General features: G+C 45.2%; 1 protein-coding gene across 1 annotated transcript; it reads right to left on the bottom strand.

Moving 5' to 3' along the window:
* Positions 1 to 6,163: 6,163 nt before the first annotated feature.
* zbtb49 (zinc finger and BTB domain containing 49) lies at positions 6,164 to 21,808 on the bottom strand. Its single transcript, XM_084316311.1, has 8 exons — positions 21,718 to 21,808; positions 20,985 to 21,179; positions 19,120 to 20,477; positions 17,667 to 17,713; positions 16,843 to 16,916; positions 9,532 to 9,614; positions 8,120 to 8,281; positions 6,164 to 7,181 (listed from the first exon to the last, which is right to left on the bottom strand). Exons 2-8 carry the CDS (start codon positions 21,134 to 21,136, stop codon positions 6,439 to 6,441), a joined length of 2,619 nt encoding a protein of 872 aa, XP_084172437.1. The 5' UTR covers positions 21,137 to 21,179; positions 21,718 to 21,808; the 3' UTR covers positions 6,164 to 6,438.
* Positions 21,809 to 22,220: the final 412 nt, after the last annotated feature.

Genomic DNA, 22,220 nt, shown 5'->3' with positions numbered 1-22,220 from the left:
TTTTTATTTATGCCTCTTTTTCAGGGAATGTGAAGATTTTAGCTATTTTCATAGCTAATAATTTAAACATACTTTTCTGCGTGGCTCCATCCTGCAGACATCTCTAGTCTGCCTTGCTCCGAGTTTCCGCTGAACTACTACAGAAACTAAGTTGTCCAAATCACATCTTTTGACAACAGCAGAATCTGGACCATGTGAATCAAATCAGCTAGTGGGTGCTGATAACCAGCCCTAATACCAGTATCCACTATTCTGGTCGATGCCAGACTGTAATAGAGTTTCTGATATAACATGCATATGTCAGAAATCAAAGGAAAGGGTTTTCTGCACTTTGCGTGTAGAGAAGCCCAAAAGAAAAATTGTAATGTAGACAAATTTACATTATATATCATATTACAATATTTTTTTGTCCAATGAGTATATAAGCCTATAATGCATTGCTGAGTCGAGGTAACAGATAAAGTTAGTTTTTGGGAGCCTGTTGGACGATACATAAAACATCGGACTAAACCGGAATATTTTATTTTCAGTGTACCTTTAAAGGAAAGACTGCCAAGAAGCCAAGATATGGTGAATATTGGACTGAAATGTTCAATGTCACATCATTAAAATTCCTCTGGAAAATTTGAACAGTACATTTACCAGTCATTTAGCTGATGCTTTTATCCAAAGCAATTTACAAGTCGGAAGGGTACTGAGTAACAATGTTCATCAAACAGTGCTGAAACGTGGGTGCTGCAGTGATGAATGCATGCATACTAGTAGTAAAGACATTAGTAGGAAGAGTGCATGATTATAAGACTGTAAGAAGGTTCAAAGTTTTGTTTGCATGTTCTTCAGTTCAATGAGAATGACTTCTCTATATTATTTTGTTAGAGTTGTTTTGGATTTATCTAAGGATACTTGAAAGAATGATAATTTGTGTTGCTGTTTAAATGAAATCCTAGACAAAAGTCGGTGTCCTTTTCTGGTCCATGCATTACAATATACAAGTAAACAACTAGCCTATGTCTGACAGTGTCAGACTGACACCATGGAACACGATCGATCATTTGTGTCATCCACGCTGAAGGATCCGGTAACTATTCCCTGTGGACACGCTCGTGCCGTGCGCTGATAATCGCTGCTCTTATTTCCTCATGGCTTTTACAGTCAAAACAGCCATATCACATAAACGCTTATATATCCGTGAAAACGAGTGATTATCCTAACACTGATAACATAGATTCCTTACCTGAGGTCAGATGGTATCCAAATGGTTTATTCCAATTTCCGATCGCCATTCGAAAAAATTGATAAATGTATTGATCCATCGTGTGTACAGTATAACACATGATCCGCGCGGCTCAGAGGCTCCAGAATGAACTCTGGTAGACCCCGGCTGCATCAGTGAAGTAAAATGTGGAGTCTGAAATCCGTTCTCCCATTCACTTTCATTGAGTCCATTCCAAAAGGGTGATTTACCATCTGGGAGACGATAGGGGGCGCTTTTTTCACATCTGAGCGCCGGCGGTCCCTGGATCAACAACGGTAGGCTTGCGTGATGCAATATGATTTCAGATCGCTAATAAAAAAAAAATACCCGAGAATACTCGTGACCGTGGCATTCAACGGTCGGGGCGTAAACCCGAGAAAAGCCGTGAGTGGCACTCAAAGTGTTAATGTACAGGCAGTCTGTGATTACAAGTACAGATTATTGGATGTTGTGGTAAAGTGGTCTGGGAGTGTGCATGATGCACTGGCCCCTGCAAATGTCCTAACCCAACCCCCTCCTCCAAATTACCAAGTATGGCTTTGTCAATATTCCAATGTACAGTGTACAGTCATTTACGCCTGCTTTGTCCTCCACAATTTTTGTGAGGCCAGTAAGGAGGCTACGGATGATCACTGTGTTGGGAACAATACATGGTGAACAGGACTCCCAGCCTCCTACACAGTGCAATGGGTATCTTACTGACTGTAATGAGGGGGAGGGAAAAAGAGCGAGGAGAGTGCTCACGCAGTACCTGGAGTGACTGACGGACAGATAATATCATTAGAATATATTATTCTTTTGGTAAAGTTTTATTTCTGACTAGCAGACGTTTATGGCCCTCGTACCAACAGGGCCTTGCCTCCACATAGAGGAAGCAGTGTCTCTCAGGTTGGTGTTGTACTTCACCACCTTACTTTAGAAAGCTTTATGTCATTGCACAATACAGTACAACAGAATCAAGTTTCTTTAATAGTTGTCATACAGAAGTACTTGAAGAATTTGTATATACCTATACATACAGTACCGTATCTATTACTATCTACTACCTACTATGCTGCTATGTCTATACTACTATCTACTATGTACTATGCTTAATACTATTACCTACTATGCTACTACAGTATGTCTATACTATTATCTACTATGCTACTATGCCTTTTTTTGTATTAAGATCTGATGAACATTATTTGTCACAAGACATGGTGCATTTTGGATGTTATGTGCAGCATCCTGAGGAAGAGGAAAACAAAGAGAATGTTTTTTTTTTTTTTTTTTTTACTTTGCTTGAGTTGTGTGATGTTGCCATGTTGGAGGTGATCCTGTGCTTCCCGTATCGCCGGGCCCGGTCCGAAGTAATGTTTCGTCGACCCGTAGGCCTGGGTTAACCCTTTTTTGAAAACTGAAACACTTGTACTGCGGTATAGCCGGTGTATACCCGCAGGTGTGTTTTGGAGTTTTTTCTTGAGGGGTTATAGGAACAACCACCGCATTGGGTAACACCAAGGTGGTTGATTCCCTGGTGTGTTGGAGCAGTGTCAACTCCCGGGTTACCCGGTTGAGGGTGCCCCTGCACGTTCATGACGTCTGCCAATCGTGTCAGCCTTCTCTGCCTCAACCCCTCTGGGTGGGTTTTTTTTAAATGGAGGCTTGGTCATGCAACGACGCCAGCATACGCCCCTTCCGCCGGGGCGGCTGTGTTCAGCTGTCCCCTCTGGCGCCTGTCTCGTCCGCAGTCTCCAGGCTCGGGTTAACAGCCTGTTGCCTGGTTTTTTCCCCGGTGCGCTGCCTGCTTCCGTGGTAAGTCTTGTTATTGCGGCCGTGCTGACTGTCTGTACTGCAGGGTCAGTGTGCCAGGCGGTGTACTATTGGGGGGACAGGGCCCGCTCGGCTGAGGGGCCTTTCTCCGAATACGCTGGCGATGTGGGGGGCGGAGTCACTAAGTGCCCACCTGGTGGGGTCTTGATGCTGGCATCATGGACTTCTCTGGGCCCCCGTTCCAGGGGGTCCAGTCCCTTTGGTGGGTCTGGGCCTTCCTTCGCGCTCCGCTGCTACGGCCTTGCCACGGGGTTGGGTTTGCCCTTGACCCTGTGATTCTGGGGGCAGTAACGAGGTTGTTCCCTCCGTTCGTTCCCGGGTGGCATGCGGGTTGTGCGTGTGTGTAGTCGTGGGGTCAGGCCACGGTCTGCTCACCCTGTGCGTTGAGTTGCTTGAAGAGTTCTGTGGAGGGGGAGGTACTGTGAGGATTCGCCTGTCCCTGGACCTTTTTCCTGTGTTTTCCCTGTCTACTCTCCTCATCAGCCCCCACCCTTGGACATCCTTGATCCTCTACCTTCACGCACCTGTTGGGAGTTTGCAATCACCTCGGGAGAGTACATAGGTTGCAGACTCCCCTCCAGTCTTTGTCGGGTCGTTCTGTGTTCTGGATTCTGTGTTCTGGACTCTGTATCTGTATCTATGTTCACTCTGTGTTCATGGAGTTCTGTACGGTTACCATCCTGTACGTTACCATCTCCTGCCGCGTCTCCGGCGTGAGACGACGTGCCAGCCATCACCACCTGTCGCCGTTTGCCTGGAGTGGGACACCGTCTTCGCTCTCTAATTCTCTACGGGAGGTTTTCCAGTGTTCCCACTCCAGACGTCAAGCCGGCTCGTCATTGCTCCCGATTCCACGGGAGGAAGGCGTCTCTTCGTGATCCTCGTTCCTGGGGTGAGGCTCGTCGTCGCTCCCTAGTATTCCACGGGAGGATGGCTTGTGCCCATCCCGTTCCCCTTGGACCCAGGCTCGTCGTCGCTCCCTAGTATTCCACGGGAGGACGGCGTGTTCCCATCCCGGTCCCCTGGGACCCCTTTGTTCTGCGCTGCCCGTCTGCAGCACCCGAGGAGGAGGAAGAGGATCTCCGTGCCTGGAGTGGGACACCGTCTTCGCTCTCTAATTCTCTACGGGAGGTTTTCCAGTGTTCCCACTCCAGACGTCAAGCCGGCGCGTCATCGCTCCCTATTTCCACGGGAGGATGGCGCCTCTTCCCCCCGGCCTCCGCTGTCGGGCCCCTGTCTCCGTACCAGGCCTCCGCCGTCGGGCCCCTGTCCCTGTGACAGGCCTCCGCCGTCGGGCCCCTGTTCCCGTGCCAGGCCTCCGCCGCCGGGCCCCTGTCCCCGTGCCAGGCCTCCGCCGTCGGAACCCTGTCCTCATCCCTGTAAGCAGCTCTGGCCCTCGCCCTGTCCAAGGCCTTAACCCTGTCCCTGTCTCCAGCCCGCCTCTCCGGGCCTCTGTTCCTGTCCCCCTCTCCAGTGCCCCTGGTCCTTGTCATTTAGCCCTGGCCCTGTCCCTTAGCCTGTTCGCCTCTTAAAGGCACAGTGCCGCATTTTCCATATTTCTTTGACTCTAGTGTTTTTGTGTTCTCCCTTAAAGGGACTGTGCCGCTTTTTGTTATGTAATAAATAAATGCCCTGTTTTGGCTTACTCTCATACCTGTCTTGTGTTGTGCGATTGGGGTCGGTTACAAACCATAACAGGTGGCCTGTTGGGATGTTATATGTCTGCACTTTATGTGCTCATTTAAGCCTGTCTTTTTTCTGGTGTGAAGCACTTTGAGCTGCAATTTTTGTATGAAAGGTGCTATACAAATAAAGTGTATTATTATTATTATTAATCATTAGTTCTCTCCGATTTCTTATTTTCAAGATCCCCATTCGTGGCTTTTTTCCTTCTCTTTTCCACATGCAACACGCATTCCATCAAATATCAAGGAACACAATACCAATGAAATAACATGTGCTTTTATTTGACCTAAAATTGACCAAATTCAACAATTGCATTTTATGTATTATAAAGCGCAGTGCATTGTGTATAAACCAAAAATACCTGAGAGATTTTAACTTTAATTAAATGAATATAGATGATATTCCCATATTGGATACTACTAACTCATCTCATATCTCCATGTTGGATAGTCGTTAGTTGATCTCATATCTCCATGTTGGATAGTCCTTAGTTGATCTCATATCTCCATGTTGGATAGATCATTAGTTGATCTCATATCTCCATGTTGGATAGTCCTTAGTTGATCCCATATCTCCATGTTGGATAGTCCTTAGTTGATCTCATATCTCCATGTTGGATAGTCCTTAGTTGATCCCATATCTCCATGTTGGATAGTCCTTAGTTAATCTCCATTCCGGGGACTTTGGCTTAAGATACAACCACACAACACTCACTTCCCTGAGGTTAGAATAGACTAGGAAGCACTTGGTGTGATACTGACTAATGTCAGCTTTGGACAAAAAAAAAATCAGTCCTTCATATTAACAATATAACACTGTGCACATATCACATGGACACCAGATGCAAACATATTTGGAAGAAAACATTGTTGGTACACAATGTACAGTGTCCATAAAGCCTCGTGTCCATGTAGCATTTTTGGACAAAATAAATGATGCCCTCACATGTTGATAGCAACGCAGAATTAAATTTCACATTCTCAGGGATGTGGCCACGTTAACACAATGAAGTGGATATAATGGGGAAGATATTCCATTACAAATGAACGGGAGTCGTGTCCAAAAGGCCTACAATCCGAAATGAGATCCCTTGTTGTTTTGTCCTGCTTTGTCTGACAGGACAGTGACTGACAGGACACGAGGGGGAAAGAGAGAGGAGGGATGACCTGCACCAAACGGTCTGATTACAACCTAGAACATTGCGATGACATGATATGTGCCTTAAGTCACCAGGACACCCAAAACACTGCTTTTAGAAACACTTCCATTACAAAAACACATTTCATAAACACAGGAGGCTACAGTCTTTAGCAACTCAGAGCCGTTTAGTGTCACAAGCTTTTCCTTTCCTGTTTTTCTAATAATAGAAACGAACTTCACCAGTTTCGCCAAAAAAAAAAAAAAAAAAAAAAAGAGCGAAGCAAGTGTCATTTTCAGCTCTTACAGCAGCAACACATTTCAGGTTAGCACAATTTAATTAAGCTACATCTTGCACATCGATTAATCGCAACAGCCCTACTCCACCGCGGACTCCACACACCGCTAGGTGCAGGTCTGCGCTTTTCAACCGCTGGAGACAAGACGGCAGCACCGACTATTCCGACCATATTATTTCTAGTAAATCTGTGAAAAGGTGCAAGTGCCCACGAACGGGCCACGCGGTGCTCGTCTGAGCGAGTCCTTCACTGCTCCATATCGTTGTCGTTCTGCAGGGTCTTCATCGCCAGGCCCCACAGCGCCACGCTGGAGAAGAAGGGGCCCTCGTTGGCCCGATAGGAGCCGCTGTTGGACCTGTTGGGACCACAGTGGTTCTCCGTCGGAGGGAAGAGGTAGGGCCTCCCTGCCGGACCTCCGCCCATCTCCACCCCCATCCCCACCGCGTCGCTCTCCACGTAGGGCCCGTAGACGACCTCCTGGGGCAGGTGGGGTTTGGCCAGCTTCAGGTGGTCGGGGCCCTGGTGGCCCGGGCCCTGGTGGCCCGAGGAGAGCAGGTGGTGAGGCACCAGAGAGCGCAGCTCGGGGAGGGAGGTGGAGCTGGACACAGGGCCGAGGTGCATGCCGGAAGACGGAGAGTCTACGTGGGAGAGCGCTGGCGGCGGTGGAGGAGGAGGAGGTGGCGAGGGCTTCTGTAGCCCAACGTGGGGCACGACGGACAGGTAAGATTGCTCGCCGGAGGCCTCCGGAGCCTTGCCGTGGCCGATGGGCTTCGGGAACGCGGTGGCCCCGTCCGGGTTGGTCCTGGGTCGGTCGGAGCCATCCGCGTCGGCGCTGGCGTCTGGGGCGCCCTTGCAGTTCTGGCTGCTGTGTCTCTTGAGCAGGGATGAGCGGGTGAAGCTCTTGCCACAGGCGTGACAGAGGTAGGGTCTCTCTCCGGTGTGGGAGCGCACGTGGCGCTGCAGGTCCCCGGAGCCGATGAAGCACCTCCCTGAATACAATCACATGGCATATTAGGGCTGCGTCTGAACTGTAGGGATGTGTTCACGTTTAAAAATGTATATTGATTCATTCATATTTAGGGTGCCTCGCTCCCCCAAAACTGGTGTGTTACAGAAGATGAAGAGTCTACTTCTCTCCGTCTCTGCCAAGAGTGAAAAACCACTGTGCCACCTGGTGGTCATCATAGATAATGACATTCTGTACAGTAGCTTACTTAAGACTACAGTTATGTGTAGTTAACAGTTATGCGTCATTTCACTTGCTCTGTTAAATGTGCTAACTGCACTATGGTGTACACCAGGAAGGACCTATCACACCAGGAAGGACCTATCACACCAGAGAGGACCTATCACACCAGAGGAGACCTATCACACCAGAGGACCTATCACACCAGAGGACCTATCACACCAGAGGACCTATCACACCAGAGAGGACCTATCACACCAGAGAGGACCTATCACACCAGAGGACCTATCATACCAGAGGACCTATCACACCAGGAAGGACCTATCACACCAGAGAGGACCTATCACACCAGAGAGGACCTATCACACCAGAGAGGACCTATCACACCAGAGAGGACCTATCACACCAGAGAGGCCCTATCACACCAGAGAGGACCTATCACACCAGAGGACCTATCACACCAGAGAGGACCTATCACACCGAACACAGAGGCCAACATCTTTAATACTGTTCTGTCTATTCTCAGCAGCACCGTACGGACCAGAACACGGACCAGAACATGGACACATGGACCAGAACACGGACCAGAACATGGACACATGGACCAGAACACGGACCAGAACACGGACCAGAACATGGACACATCGACTAGAACATGGACCAGAACACGGACCAGAACATGGACACATGGACCAGAACATGGACCAGAACACGGACCAGAACATGGAATCCGGTCCTCACCACAGGTGTCACAGCGGTGTGGCTTCTCGCCGGCGTGGCGACCCTGGTGCTTCCGGAGCTTCCTGTGCGTGTTGAAGGACTTCCCGCACTGGTCGCAGGAGAACGGCTTGTCCGTGGTGTGAGTCTTCTTGTGCTCGTTGAGGTTGAAGACGTTAGTGAACCCTGGGGCAAGAGATAGGAGAACAAGTGTCTTGAAAAGGTGACAGCTGCATCAATATGAATGTACCTGCTTTATCTATTCAATTAATTCATACAAATAATGCTGTAATACTTCAGTTATTTTTAATTGTCAGTCCAATCACAATTGATTACATTTTATTCAAATTACAAAGTACAGTACAACGAAAAGAAGCTTGGCATCCAACCAGAGTGCAAATGTAGCAGTAAAGTGCAATAATAATATACAATGTACAGGTGATTAAACTGGGTACAAAATATACAAATTAGTACTACGGAGTGTATGTACAGAGTTGTAGTATAATATGTACAGTGATACAGTTGTAAAGACAGTATGGTAGTAGTCATACTGGCCAGCAGCATAACTAGTAAGAGTAGGATATGTACAGATATAGATATAGTATCTACAGATATGTAAAAGGACTATGTGCAGGTAAATTCAGACAGGTGTCTACTAGAGCTGTGAATCTTCACTGGCCTCACGATTCGATTCGATTACGATTCAGCTGTCCACGATTCGATTTGATTCTACGATGCATTTCCCAACACTTTGGGAAATTAGCTTACTGTCTTCTCCAGAGAGAGACAAGAAGACAAGAGACAAGAAGACAGTACTGTATTTGCAAATCTGGTATGTCATAAATGTATAGATGTAGCAGTAGGCCTACTGTCTATCTGTATGTCGTGTGTGTCATATATGTTATGATGAATTGAAAATGGGGGACCCTGATGTAAACAAGACGAAAGTCTTTCTCTGGTCTGCATCCCCTTAACAATTGTATGTATTGAGCTGTACTGTACTGTACCCATTCTGCAACCTGTTAATAAAGTTTTCAATCAATCAATCAATCAATCAATCAATCAATCAATCAAGATAGATATCAGTTTCCTCTCTGTGCGTTCAGTAGAAAGCTATCTGGCTGCATGTTAGCCTAGCTTAGCACAATGAATGGAAGCGGACAGTGCCGCTTAGCCTTCGGGAGAGGTGTTAGTTGGACAATGCCTAGGCTAACCAGCACTGTCCGCTTCCATTCATTGTGCTAAGCTAGGCTAACGTACAGCCCGATAGCTTTCTACTGAACGCACAGAGAGGAAACTGGTATCTATCTTCTTGTCTCTCTGGAGAAGATGATAAGCTAATTTCCCAAAATGTTGGCGTGTTCTTTTAAGTAGAGTACTTGAGTAAAAATACTTAGTTACTTTCCACCACTGTCGTTGTCTCTGTTTAGACTGACCTCTGCCACAGATGTCACACAGGTGTGGCCTCACTCTCGTATGGACCACGATGTGACGCTGGACGTCCCCTGCTGCGGCGAAGCTGGGGAAGACAAACATTCACGTCAAATAAGAACAACATGCACTGTGCTGCCTAGACTCATTACATCAACATTATTGTAGTGTAAATGAGGGCTATTTTATTTGATTGATTTATTGTACTGTAACTATTTTATTGCACTGCACTATTGCACAATTTTACTTTGTCTACTCTTTTATTACTGTCTATTTTACAATTGCCATAGAATAAAACAGTAAACAAAGAGGCCTATTAACTCATTGGACACCAGAGGTCGCTGTGTACTGTGTGGTAAGAAGGCCACCGCTTTAAAGTATATGGATACATGGCGGTGTTTGTAGGGCTCAAACTATATTAAATATCATAGCTATGGATATAATAATATTGCCCATTTGACATCGAGTATCTATCGTTCAATTTGTGAAAAAGAAATAATTTTTTCATCCATACATTCCCGTTTTATACCGTGGTGAATCTGAGTATAGTTTTAGAGTAATCCTGTCTAATCCCAGGAAACTACGCTATGCAGAGTGTATTTCACTAAAAGCTGTGGGGTTTCTCGCCTGTATCAACAATCAATCTGAAATCAACTCTATATTATTGGTATTATGTTTCATCATGAATGCATGAAAGGGTGGGGGGGAGGGGGGGTCGTTTTCCTATGCTTTGATCGTAACCAACGGAACACGTTACACACACACATTATACACATACGCTCAGTTCGCGGTGAATGGATTCTTGGATCAACGCAAGATTGATACCATATAGCCCTTACCTTGACTAGGATGTACTCCGAAAATAATATTCCAATTATCTGATCGCCGTTCCAAGTATTTATGTCGATCGTGTTGCCAACATAATCCACCAAAGAACATGAACCGGGAGTGCTTGATTCTCCTCAACCCATGTGTTATAAACGCTTGTCCTGCCCGACAAGGTAAACCCGGACCGGACTTTTTAGATCGACGCACAGACCAAGCCAGAGAGTTTCAAAGGATGTGCAATACCGGCCGCAAGGCGGCGGTATTGGACGTTTGCGATCTCAGACTCATTCCCAATGATAACACAGGCTCCCTCGATGGATTATGAATGGGAATATCGAATACAAGAAATAACGATAGAAAACCAGAGAAATCTCGGGTCTGGCGCCCAACGCATGGCGAGTTAACCCGGGATATCTCGGGTCTGGCCCAGAATGTGTTAAGATGCTAGATGCTAATATGAAAAACAATGTGATTTAATGTTCTATGCCTTACCTTGACCGTGTCTATTTAGCTGCTATACAAATATTTATTATTATTATTATATATTAGGGGTGTAAAGGTACACGTATCCGTACCGAACAGTTTCAGTACTGGACCTAAGGTTCAGTACGGCTGTGTACCGAACGAATACAATGGTACGTTAACCACTAACGAACGCACGTGCAGAACTTGTTTTTGCGTGCAGAATTTAATTCAAAACTCGATTATTAATTTCAATATAGAATATTCGTTGACAGCCCTACAATCACAATTAGTTACTGCACACTACATCACCCCTGAGTGGAACATGGAAAGCCAAACTTTCCCCCACTGTACCAAAAACCCGTACCGAACCGTGACTTCAAAACAGAGGTATGTACCGAACCATGGTTTTTGTGTACCGTTACACCCCTATTATATACCGTATGTATTTATTTTTTTTGCATGTAGATGACCGTGTCATATTGTAATCAATCAATACTGTCTACTATTTAGGATATCTAAAAATACAAGCTCAGAACATTTTGAATTTTTTTATTTTTTTTTAGTATCTCTCTTTCTCCGATTTTTCTCTGTTTTCTCCCCGTCCCAATTTAGTCGTTGTGCCAATTCCCCCCCCTCCCCTACCTAGTTGTTGTGCGCATGTTCTCCTACTGGTCGGTACAAGGGAACCCTGAAGTATCCGCACGCTTCCTCCGACACGTGCGGCGACAGCCAGTGGCTCTCTTCTCACTTGGCAGCGAGGGCTCTCATTGGTGAAGTGTAACGCGTGGGAGGTCACGCTGCCTTCCTCAAGTCCTGCCTCCGCTGAGCAAGCGCCCAGACCTGACCTGTAGGCGTCGCTGTCCACAACGCCAGTTTCCCACCCATGGCTTCCCTCCCCCGAACCCAGCCAAACGAGTTAGTATAGCGATCAGCCCAAGCAAAGGCAATGCTGACTCCGGGAGTCGAGACCACAGCCTCTTGCATTGGTGACGAGCGCAATCTCCGCTACGCCACCTGACCGCTACATTTTGAAGTTTAATAGCGTTCAAATAAAATACAATAGAAATGAGTCAAGAAAGATGGTGATCTTACTGTATGTAGAGCTCAGACAAACCTGTCTCCTCTGCTTTCAGCTCAGTGATGTCTCATTGGAGTTATCAAGCAGGTTGAGTTAGGCCCATGACACCTCACAAACCTCAACTATGGTATCTAACTACACACCCTCAAGACCCCTCCGCTCTACACCTCTTTGAGCACCTGGAAAAGCGCTATATAAAATTGATGTATTATTATTATTACATCTTTTTTTTTTTTTTAACTTTATTTTTTAGCGTTTATTGCTTTCCTGGTCAAGCATGACCGACAGTTGCAGGGTGAAACGGGAGAGAGAGCAGGGGGAGACATTCGGCAAATGACGGCGAGTCCGGGAATCGAACTCGGAGTCAACCAGATCCGTGACGCAGCACGGAGTCCCGCGCGAGCGCGGTAACATGGTGTGCTACTGGAGCACCCATTTATTACATCTTCTACCCACTCATATTCGAGCTCCGGGGGGGGTATCAAAACGAAGCAGTCTATTCTCAGTCCTCGCTCCACAATGGTGGAACGAACTCCCCACCACAGTCAGGACAGCGGAAACCCGGCCAATTTTCCACCATTGACTAAAAACACCTCTTCAAACAATATCTGAAATAATATCTGGAAAAATAAAATAAAATACTAACCCTCTAACTAGTATGTACCCTAATACTATGCTACCATTCTTATACCTATCTAGTTAATATGTCTATACTACTATGGAAGCTTGATACTATTTGATGAACAATGCCACTGACCCTTAGCTGCCAGAGATGTACCCCTCCTGGTGAGATGTTGTTCACAATCTGTAAGTTGCTTTGGATAAAAGCCTCAGCTAAATCACTAAATTGTAAGAACCAAGCCCCTCTACACCCAACTCAGTAGGGCCCAACTCTGCTGTGTCACTGCTGCCTATAACATCTCTCCCATCAGTACTACCACGACATCTACAATGTCAACAAATGCACTTACAATATTTCCGGCAATGCCAACTTCAACAGTCCCAGAAGAAACATATCCTGAACCAGATGGGGCAGGCTCGTCTGAGCTTTGTCATGGTTTGAGATGAACCCTTTCACCACCACACTAGACGGTTAACCCTTTCACTACCATACTACAGATGGTTCTGCAGTGTGGTAGTGAAAGAGTTAACCCTTTTGTCGTGTGGCAGTGAAAGGGTTACACTTCTGTATTGTCACAGTGAAAGGGTTAACCCGGTGGTAGTGAAAGGGTTAAAGGGTAAGTCCAAACCCCCATTTCCTACGTACTTAACACATTCTGCACCAAGAACGAGTTAACTCGTTATTGCCCGCCAATCGAATAACGCCAACAACGAGTTAACTCGTTTTTACGATCGTTATTTCTTTTATTTGCTATATGTAAGGGATAATGTATGGCTACGAGGTCATTGTCGCAAAATAATTGACCGACACGGAGTTTAAAATACCGAGGCGCCGCGCCGAGGTGTTTTAAACGTAGTGAAGGTCAATTATTTTGCGACAATGACCGAGTAGGCTATACATTATCCCGCTTATTACATGGCTAACTTACTAACAATATACCTAATTCATTTGACAAATCGCAGTTGTTCTGTGGCTCCGTCAGCCCAAATAAAGTGATTATTATTATCGCGGGCAGCCTCTGGCTCCGCTGTCAGTGCAGCGCTATACATTATCCCGCTTATTACATGGCTAACTTACTAACAATATACCTAATTCATTTGACAAATCGCAGTTGTTCTGTGGCTCTGTCAGCCCAAATAAAGTGATTATTATTATCGCGGGCAGCCTCTGTGTTCTGGCTCCGCTGTGTTCTGCAGGCTCCGCTCGTCGCTCCGCCCCCTGTCATCGCCGGCACGGCAGTGTCTAATTGCACTGAAACAGTGTGTCAGTGGGCTTGATTGCGAACAGCTGCGATCTGCGGTCATTATTGAAAAATAATGACCGCAGTCGGGGCGCTATTGACCAATCACAAGCAAGCATTTCGGCGAATGTAAAAACGCCATGTAATAACTATTCATAATTCATGGCTGCAGCCTCTGCAGACCCTGGTGAATGTGTCTGAGCTGGCAGACGGTCAACACCGCCCTCTACTGCCTTGCGGAGCTATTGCACTCCATTTGAAACGGTCTGGTGTGTTTTCTGAGCTGATCTGAGCCGTAGGGGCGGGGTTTAAATACTCAGGCGAGGCAGGCGCTTACAATGATGGCATGGAACACTAACCCCCTCCGCCCGTTCATGTGTAACGCTCGGTAATGTCAGGGACAGGATCGCTGTGGATAACTGGAATGGCGATCAAATAATTGGATTATTTTTTTTGCATTACATCAGAGACCAGGGCCCTCATTCATCAACGTGGACTTTGACCTTGACCTACTTCCACACGTAAGCACGGAATTTAGAACTAGCGCACGCACAGGGAAGTCGGCATTCATCACACGTGCGTAAGCAGGCTCTACGCACACCTGTCATGATGAATCCCACCTTGGCCCTGCGCCGCAGCTCGTGCACGCTTTCACGTATTTGCATACCAAAACCGCCCCGACCAACCAAATATGGTCAGGCCCTCCCCTTCAAATACCATGAGGGAATCCCTGTGCGTGGAATGTTGGAGGATGGCAAAGCGAACGAAAAAGAGAAACTACACAGACACCGAGGTGGAGGTCCTCGTAACGGAGGTGGATAAATAAAAGGCGGATTTGTAAACGGTGATGTCAGATATCAACGGCTCCCTAAGACCATTGCTGCAATTCTGCCTGGACAGCTCAAAATACTAATAAAGACCGTTCGTTGACCACTGTTTGGCGTTGGTTGTGTTGTGTGTCATTATAACCGTGCTGTACAATATGAATGCCTTTATTAGTTGTGTTCGATTGGCTATATGATTTTTAGAGGCATCTATTTTGTTGTCGGCTAATAAAGACCGCGCTGGAATATGACTGCCTTTTCCCGTGTTGTTTGATTAATACCCACGGATTAAAGTTCTCCTCAATTCTATTCCAAATCGCGATGGATCTCCCGTCAATTTTCTACCTGCTGCATGATTTCTAGAGGCATACTACTACAATCTATTTTGATGTCAGTATTGGGTAGCCTATATAAACAATATAATACGAGAGCATATACAAGAACAATGAATCTCACTGCATGTATGATGTATCCTGCCTTTCAATACATGAACTTGAATTCCATCATATAGTCTGTCCACTATCTGCATGGTGTCATTGCAATGCGTTTTCTATTCTTTCTTGTACAGTAAAAAGGGGGAAGAACACTATATTCATATGACTTATTCTGCTTACAGCTTCGAAATTCCACTTGTTTCGTTTAACGTAAAGCCTTTTAAATATAATCAAAACGTTCCCGTGTTTCGGCGGTCTGTGCGCAAAATAATAACGAGTTGAGCTTTATGATTTATGATGAATTGAAAATGGGGGACCCTGATGTAAACAGGATGAAAGTTGGTCTGCATCCCCAATCAACAATTGTATGTACTGAGCTGTACTGTACTGTACCCATTCTGCAATCTGTTAATAAACTTTTCAATCAATCAATCAATCAAGCTACGCGGAGCGCAGTCAGTCAGTAGCCTACACCCCGTATATTCCGATAACGCTATATAAACCATGAATGAATGAATGAATGAGAACTTTATTAACAGATTGCAGAATGGGTACAGTACAGTACAGCTCAATACATACAATTGTTAAGGGGATGCAGACCAGAGAAAGACTTTCGTCTTGTTTACATCAGGGTCCCCCATTTTCAATTCATCGTAACATATATGACATGCTGCATTCATTCTGAGAGAAAGATCTATTATTCCAAATGCTATTTATAGGGTTTTGACCATAATTACACTAATATCGCTGTTTCACAATGAACTATGATGAATCACGGGGGTCATACAGAACACGCGCCAGTGACTTTATTTCCGCCTTGGAACTAATGCAGGACTGAGGAGTGCTTATGCGTAGTAACGATATTCTACCACTGGGAGCTAGGTACGCCAGGTCTGAAATGTGCGTAGATGTACGCACGAAGTCAAGTTCAAATCGAAATTGATGAATCCCACTCTTTGCTTAGAAATGATCGTACGCACGGGTTACGCACAGATCTGTGCGTAGAACACGTTGATGCATGAGGGCCCAGGTAAGGACTCTATATATCCAATATTGCGTTGATCTGATATTTATTTCTCCCGCGATCAAAGCTGTGTGTGTGGACTCTGTCTGTGCTGTGTACCGTTGATTTCAGGATTAGATAATCAGCCGAAAAATTACAACGTGATAACTGGATTACACTAAAATGCCCTTTTCTCGTCTTTTCCTGGAATTACTCAGAATCACTCAAACTATACTCATATTCAAAACGGTATAAAACGAAAATGTACGGATGAAAAAACGATCTGTTTTTTGCATGTTGACCAGAAGCAACTCACTGACAGTCGACAGCGTTATTCGATCCATAGCTATAATATAAAATATAGTTTTAGGACTCACAAGTTTGGCATTCTAAAACTATATCCATTGAATAACGCACTGGCACTGAAGGCCATAAGCGCCCCCTGCTGCTGGCGTCCAATGTGTTAACAATGGTGTAGTTGATTGGTGGAGTCCTTTCTCAGCACAATCCATGTCATGCAGGATTCAGCGTTTATTTCAGGGCTTGCTTGTACACACTGGAGCTTGGACCCGGTGACTTTGCATTCGTTTTGTGGCTAACTAGCCTGAAGTCGCAGAGCACTTTCAAAACGACTGAAATCAAAGTCAACTGATGACTGACTGAAATATGACTCTGATTGAAAACATCATTGGTAAGTGGGAAAATACGGCAAGGGGTCCAAAATTCTGAATTTGCCCTATATTTTTTCTGCATACTGTTTAGCACTTTGTGCAGTCTGCGTTTTCAGAGTCAACAACTGACAACCTAGTCTATACCATTTACCTCCTCCCGCAGATATCACAGATGTACGGTTTCTCTCCAGAGTGCCTCCGCAAATGTGTCTGCAAATTGCCTGCCTGTCAAAACAGATTGGCAAGAGAGAACCGTCAACACTGGCTTTCAATCAACCACTCATATGAACCGAATGCCCCCTTTATCTGCAAACTGAGTTAAATACCTTGGACGTTTGATTGATTGATTGAAAACTTCATTAACAGATTGCAAGAGGATGCAGACCAGAAAAATACTTTCATCTTGTTTACATCGGGGTCCCCCATTTTCAATTAATCAGGACATTTATGACATACAAGACATACAGATATACAGGACTATGTAGTAAAAAGAGATCATAAAAAATATATACTTCCGAAGGGGAAGAAACTGTACATTGGTGGGGGGGGGGGGGGGGGGGGGTTGGACATTTTCAGGGGCCAGTTTCTAATTGCAGCCACCCTTAGGTGCTCTTTGAGAGCGGTTTTGACGGAGGGTGGGGATTCACATTCCTTCACGGTTGTGGGTAGGGCGTTCCACATTGTTGTGGCATAATTGTGAAACTAGTTTAGTCCCTTGTTTGAGCCGAATCTGGGTTGAACATGATTTGTGGAACTCCCTCTGGTGTTGTGGTCGTGGAATTCACTGACCTTTGGGAAGTATTTCGACATGTACATGGGTATTCCAGTAATGTAGTGTATCTTGTAGATCAGGCCCATTGCAAGTTGCTGTACTCTGTCGTCTACTCTAAGCCATCCTAGGTTGTCAAAATGGGCAGGGGTGAGGTGGGTTTTAGGAGTAAGGCCCACGTATCAGAAGTGAACTCTAGAACGTACCTGTGAAAAGTTTTTCCCGCATATGTTACACTGGAATGGCTTCTCACCTGTCAAATAATAAACACAGAATTATTTCTCTCTATTAAAAACCATACCAGTGCTTCCATCATACCTACTTTGTATAATACTGGCATATACTCTCTATGGCCCCTTCTCAGTTGACTATTCAGTTCTTAGGGTTTTAGTAAAATAAGCCTTTTTTTTGCCATCACTGATATAGTGTCAGTAAGATGGGTCTCCCAGTCCCTCTGCTCTGCAGTAAACAGAAAATAAATCCAGAACTATTTTATTTCACTGTAAAGAAACTCTGATTTTATAGTATGTCTGCACTTTATGTGCTCATTTCATCATTCATGTCTTTTATATTCTACTAAAACTGAATCAAACCATAAACAAGGTGGCCTGTTGGGATGTTAGATCCTAATGTGAAAAACTGTGATTTTATATGTCTGCTCATTTTACCCTTGCTATTATTTTACTTATCTTTACGCCCCACTATCCGCTGGGTGCATACTATAACCTTTATCATGTTTTGTAACAGATTACAGAAATTCAAGAAGCCTATTGGAACGTGAGGTTCTGATATGATTAATATATCTGCATTATTTTATCCCACTTCATGCTTTGCTCTTGCTGCTTACACTGATTTTATGTCTTATTTCTTACTGATGTAAAGCACTTTGAACTGCAATCCCCTGTGTGAAAGGTGCTATACAAATACAGTTATTATTATTATTATTATTATTATTATTATTATTATTATTATTATTATTATTATTATTATTATTATTATTATTATTATTATTATCCCTTCCCACTTTATCCAATCAGGAGAGAGAACCCTAGATGTTTTTACTGATTTCAATAAATCTTGGGGCGCCCCGGTGGCGCACCACGTACATACGCTCAGCGTAAACCGCAGCGTTCTGGGTTCAAATCCGAATGTGCTGCATGTCTTCCCCCATCTCTCTCTCTCCCAAATTTCCAAAAACAGTCCTATCCACAATAAAGCGCAAATGCCCCCCAAAAAATATATAAAGAAATAAAATAAAGAAATCTTACCAAGCTAAATTAGCTTACTGAACTGGCAGATATTTTACTTGTTTCAATCACATATTTGCTTAAAACTCGTTTTTATTTCTTATTTCTTATCTATTTCTTTTTGCAGTGTGGAGTTCTCTCTCCTGATTGGTGTGAACAGGATATCAGACAATGTATTTTGTGTTTCCTGCATAGTGGAGGGACTCTGAGACCCATGTTACTGACCAGACACTATATCAGTGATGGCTGTCAGAATGTAGCGCTATTATTTTAGGAAATACCACTTACAACACCTTTAAATGTACTATTACATTATTTGACAAAATCCTATGATTTTTAATCGACTATGATCTTTTATTATTATTCAGACAGACTTACTGCTGCTTATAATGAAATAATGAAAGATCAATACCCGTATGTGAGCGCTTGTGGAGCTCCAGGTTGCTCGGGTGTTTGAAATCCTTCGCACACATGTCACAGCTGTACTTGAGGCCCGTCGGCTGCGGTGGATCTGACGTCTTTGGCTCTTGTTCCTCCTGGTCCCCAGGCATGGGACTGGGAAGCTGAGTGTCCAACACCGTCTCCGGAGCCTCCTCTTGGCCTCCGGCAAGGCAGTGGACAGGAGCGTCTGGAGCTTCGTTATGTTCCATAGGCTCTTCCTGGCAGCTCTCTTTGGGACAGCTGTCGATGGGCTCGCTGAGGATTGGTCCGGTGAGGATCGGTCCGCTCACGATGGGCTCGCTGAGGATCAGTCTGGTGAGGATCGGTCCGCTGACGATGGGCTCGCTGAGGATCGGTCCACTGAGGATCGGTCCACTCACGATGGGCTCGCTGAGGATCGGTCCGCTGAGGATCGGCCCGCTCACGATGGGCTCGCTGAGGATCTTTCTGCTGACGATGGGCTCGCTGAGGATCGGCCCACTGAGGATCGGTCTGCTGACGATGGGCTCGCTGAGGATCGGTCCACTGAGGATCGGTCCGCCAATCGGTCTGGTGTACATCTCCTCCAATGCCTTCTGGGACCGCAGGTAGTTGTACTTCTTCAGGTACACTGCCTTCTTTGGGCGCATGAGCATATTGAGCATGGAGTCTTCGGCTTGGTCAGAGGAGGGCGTGGTTAAAGGATCTTCAGGCGGCAACGAAGAGCCAAAGTTCTTCTCAACTGGCGCGGAAGTGAACGGCTGAGTGGCGGCCCCGGTGCACGCGGGGGGGGCGTGGCCGCCTGGCTGGTGGACGCCGAGCTGATACTGCTCCTCCACCACCACCATCAACGGGCTCGGGCCTTGGTTCAGGGCTGCGCTGTTGGTTAGCTCCGCGCTTTGTTTGAAGTACTGCTTGCTGTAGAAGTTGCGGAGCTTGTAGCCATGGACCAGCTGTTTCTCGGCGGGCGCCTGTGTGCCGACAGTCGCGACTTGGGACACCGGGACGGGCGGCCGCTTGGCGTGGTCGAAGTCACCACTGATGCCGGGCCTCTGGGACTCAGCAGGGGGACAGTGGAGGTCCACGTCCAGGAGGCAGTCATTCAGAACCCCCGGCAAAGAGAAAGACGGGGTCTCCGGGGGACAGGGCTTGAGGAAGGCGTTGCACATGCTTTGAACGTTAGGCACCTGTAGACAAAGGGCGATGTCCAGGAATGCTTGAACGTTATCTTGGTTGACGTCGAGGTGTGAGGTGTACATGTAGTCCAGTATTTGTCCGATACCACTGACGTCCTGAATGACCAGGTTGAATACATCGTTCTTCTGACTGGGGGAGTTCTGGAACAAAGACCTGGAATGGTGAAAGCCATTGTTGTTCGTTTATTTCTACGAAAGAATGTTGTCTTCGATTACTGTGTTAACTTGGATATGGGAAAGATGGGTATAAATGAATTACAATGCAGTGATATTACAACTACTACAATTATTGAACGTTGTATGAGTTGACACTCTAAATGATCGCATACACACAAAAGCACCTTAAGCACACACTGCTGCTATTTACACTGTATAATTATTTCTTCTTTAAAATAAATAAATAATGAATCCACTGTTTTTTTCCCCCTTAGATTGTATAGTTTGTATAGATTGTTGTATATTGTTGTCTACAAATCTACTACAGGTGAGGAGCCGGGGAAAAACAAGCATCTCACGCTTTTCTGAATGTATGTACATTTGAAAAATATGTGACAATAAAATAATCTGAATCTGAATGCCTAAATTTTAATGGCAACTGGCTGCACACATTCACTGACACTGTGTCACATTAGGTGTGTAAGTGTAAGTAGATACTAGGCACCTGAAATAGGAGCTGAAAGCAGCCAGGACGTTTTTGTGTGCTTTGAAGCAGACACCTTTGACCACCAGCATGCAGTCACACAGAAGCCCCTGGATCCTCTGCTCCTGGAGCTGCTGGAGGAGGTAGGAACTGTGACTGGACAGAGTGTCCATGGTCCTCAACTACTGCACCACAGAGCTGCGGCCATCAAAACACCTGGGGAACGAATGTCAAGAACAGCAGCGCATGCAGACTGTGAATTGAATGGTACAGCATTAAAGTTAAGAAGCCGCCTAGCTTTTATCTTTTGTCACAAACGGAGTAATTTCAGTCCATACAAAAGTGGTATAATAGACGGCTTCAAATTGACAAAATAAACATTCTAAATGGACACAAGTTCATTTCCTGTTCAATGTTTGCTAATACAATAACTGGACAGGAAATACACATGGGTCCAAACTGTTACAGCAAAACAATTTTTTAGACTGTACCTTTAATAATGTACAATAACAACGAGACAGAATCAGCCACATTTAGGTCCACGTATTCAAGCAAGGCTTGCATCACAGTCACGAAAGGGGCTAGGTCCACGGTATGTGCTGTGTTCAGGATTGTATATGGACTATAGTGATGCGGTCCAATGCATATGCAGCAGATGAATATTAAATGCATACATATGACATAGATATAGTGTTTTACTTGAAATATGCATAGACCGTAAATATACAGAGTGAGAGAGTGAGCAAATTCTCACCGACTATATTTATTTCTGTGATCAAAAATGTAATTATGTGATCAAACAACCGCGCAAAATAGCTCACAAACGGAAAAATACATTTTCAACTGTGACAGCCATTCAATAAAACGAGAGTAATAATAACACCAGATCCCGGTTCCACAAACTAAGTAACCACGACCCCGTATGCCAGCTAATAAAAAGAGAGGTTTAAACTCGTAATCTACATTACCATCAGTAAATCCGACAGGGTTCTTAAATATATTACGTCACATCCGGGTACAACATACAACCTAAAATATGAGGATTTGTCCGAGAAATAACAAGTGAAATAAAGCGAAGAAAATAGAAAATATATGGGAGCACATGGGACGGCTACATCGGTGATTTAGAAACATTAGTACCGTGTTAATTTAATTGGGTCACATTACACATAGGAATCACCTTACACCGGAAGTGCTCTGTGAAGTATCCCTGTGCGTACGGACCAGAGTACGGACCATAAACACAGCAGGACCGGA

The sequence above is a fragment of the Notolepis coatsorum genome (assembly GCF_963971535.1).
Source record: "Notolepis coatsorum genome assembly, chromosome: 6".
NCBI classification, from domain to species: Eukaryota; Metazoa; Chordata; class Actinopteri; order Aulopiformes; family Paralepididae; genus Notolepis; species Notolepis coatsorum.
Note: the sequence above shows the minus strand (reverse complement) of the source record. Positions and strands in the feature narration are given on the sequence as shown.

Excerpts from the sequence above, each read along its gene's own strand:
- zbtb49 (XM_084316311.1), bottom strand. The coding sequence starts at position 21,136 with ATGGACACTCTGTCCAGTCACAGTTCCTACCTCCTCCAGCAGCTCCAG. Across the intron at positions 9,615-16,842 it reads TGTGATATCTGCGGGAGGAG|CTTCGCCGCAGCAGGGGACG; the intron begins GTAAATGGTATA and ends TGTCTTCCCCAG. Across the intron at positions 7,182-8,119 it reads ACACCGCTGTGACACCTGTG|GGAGGTGCTTCATCGGCTCC; the intron begins GTGAGGACCGGA and ends GATTGTATTCAG.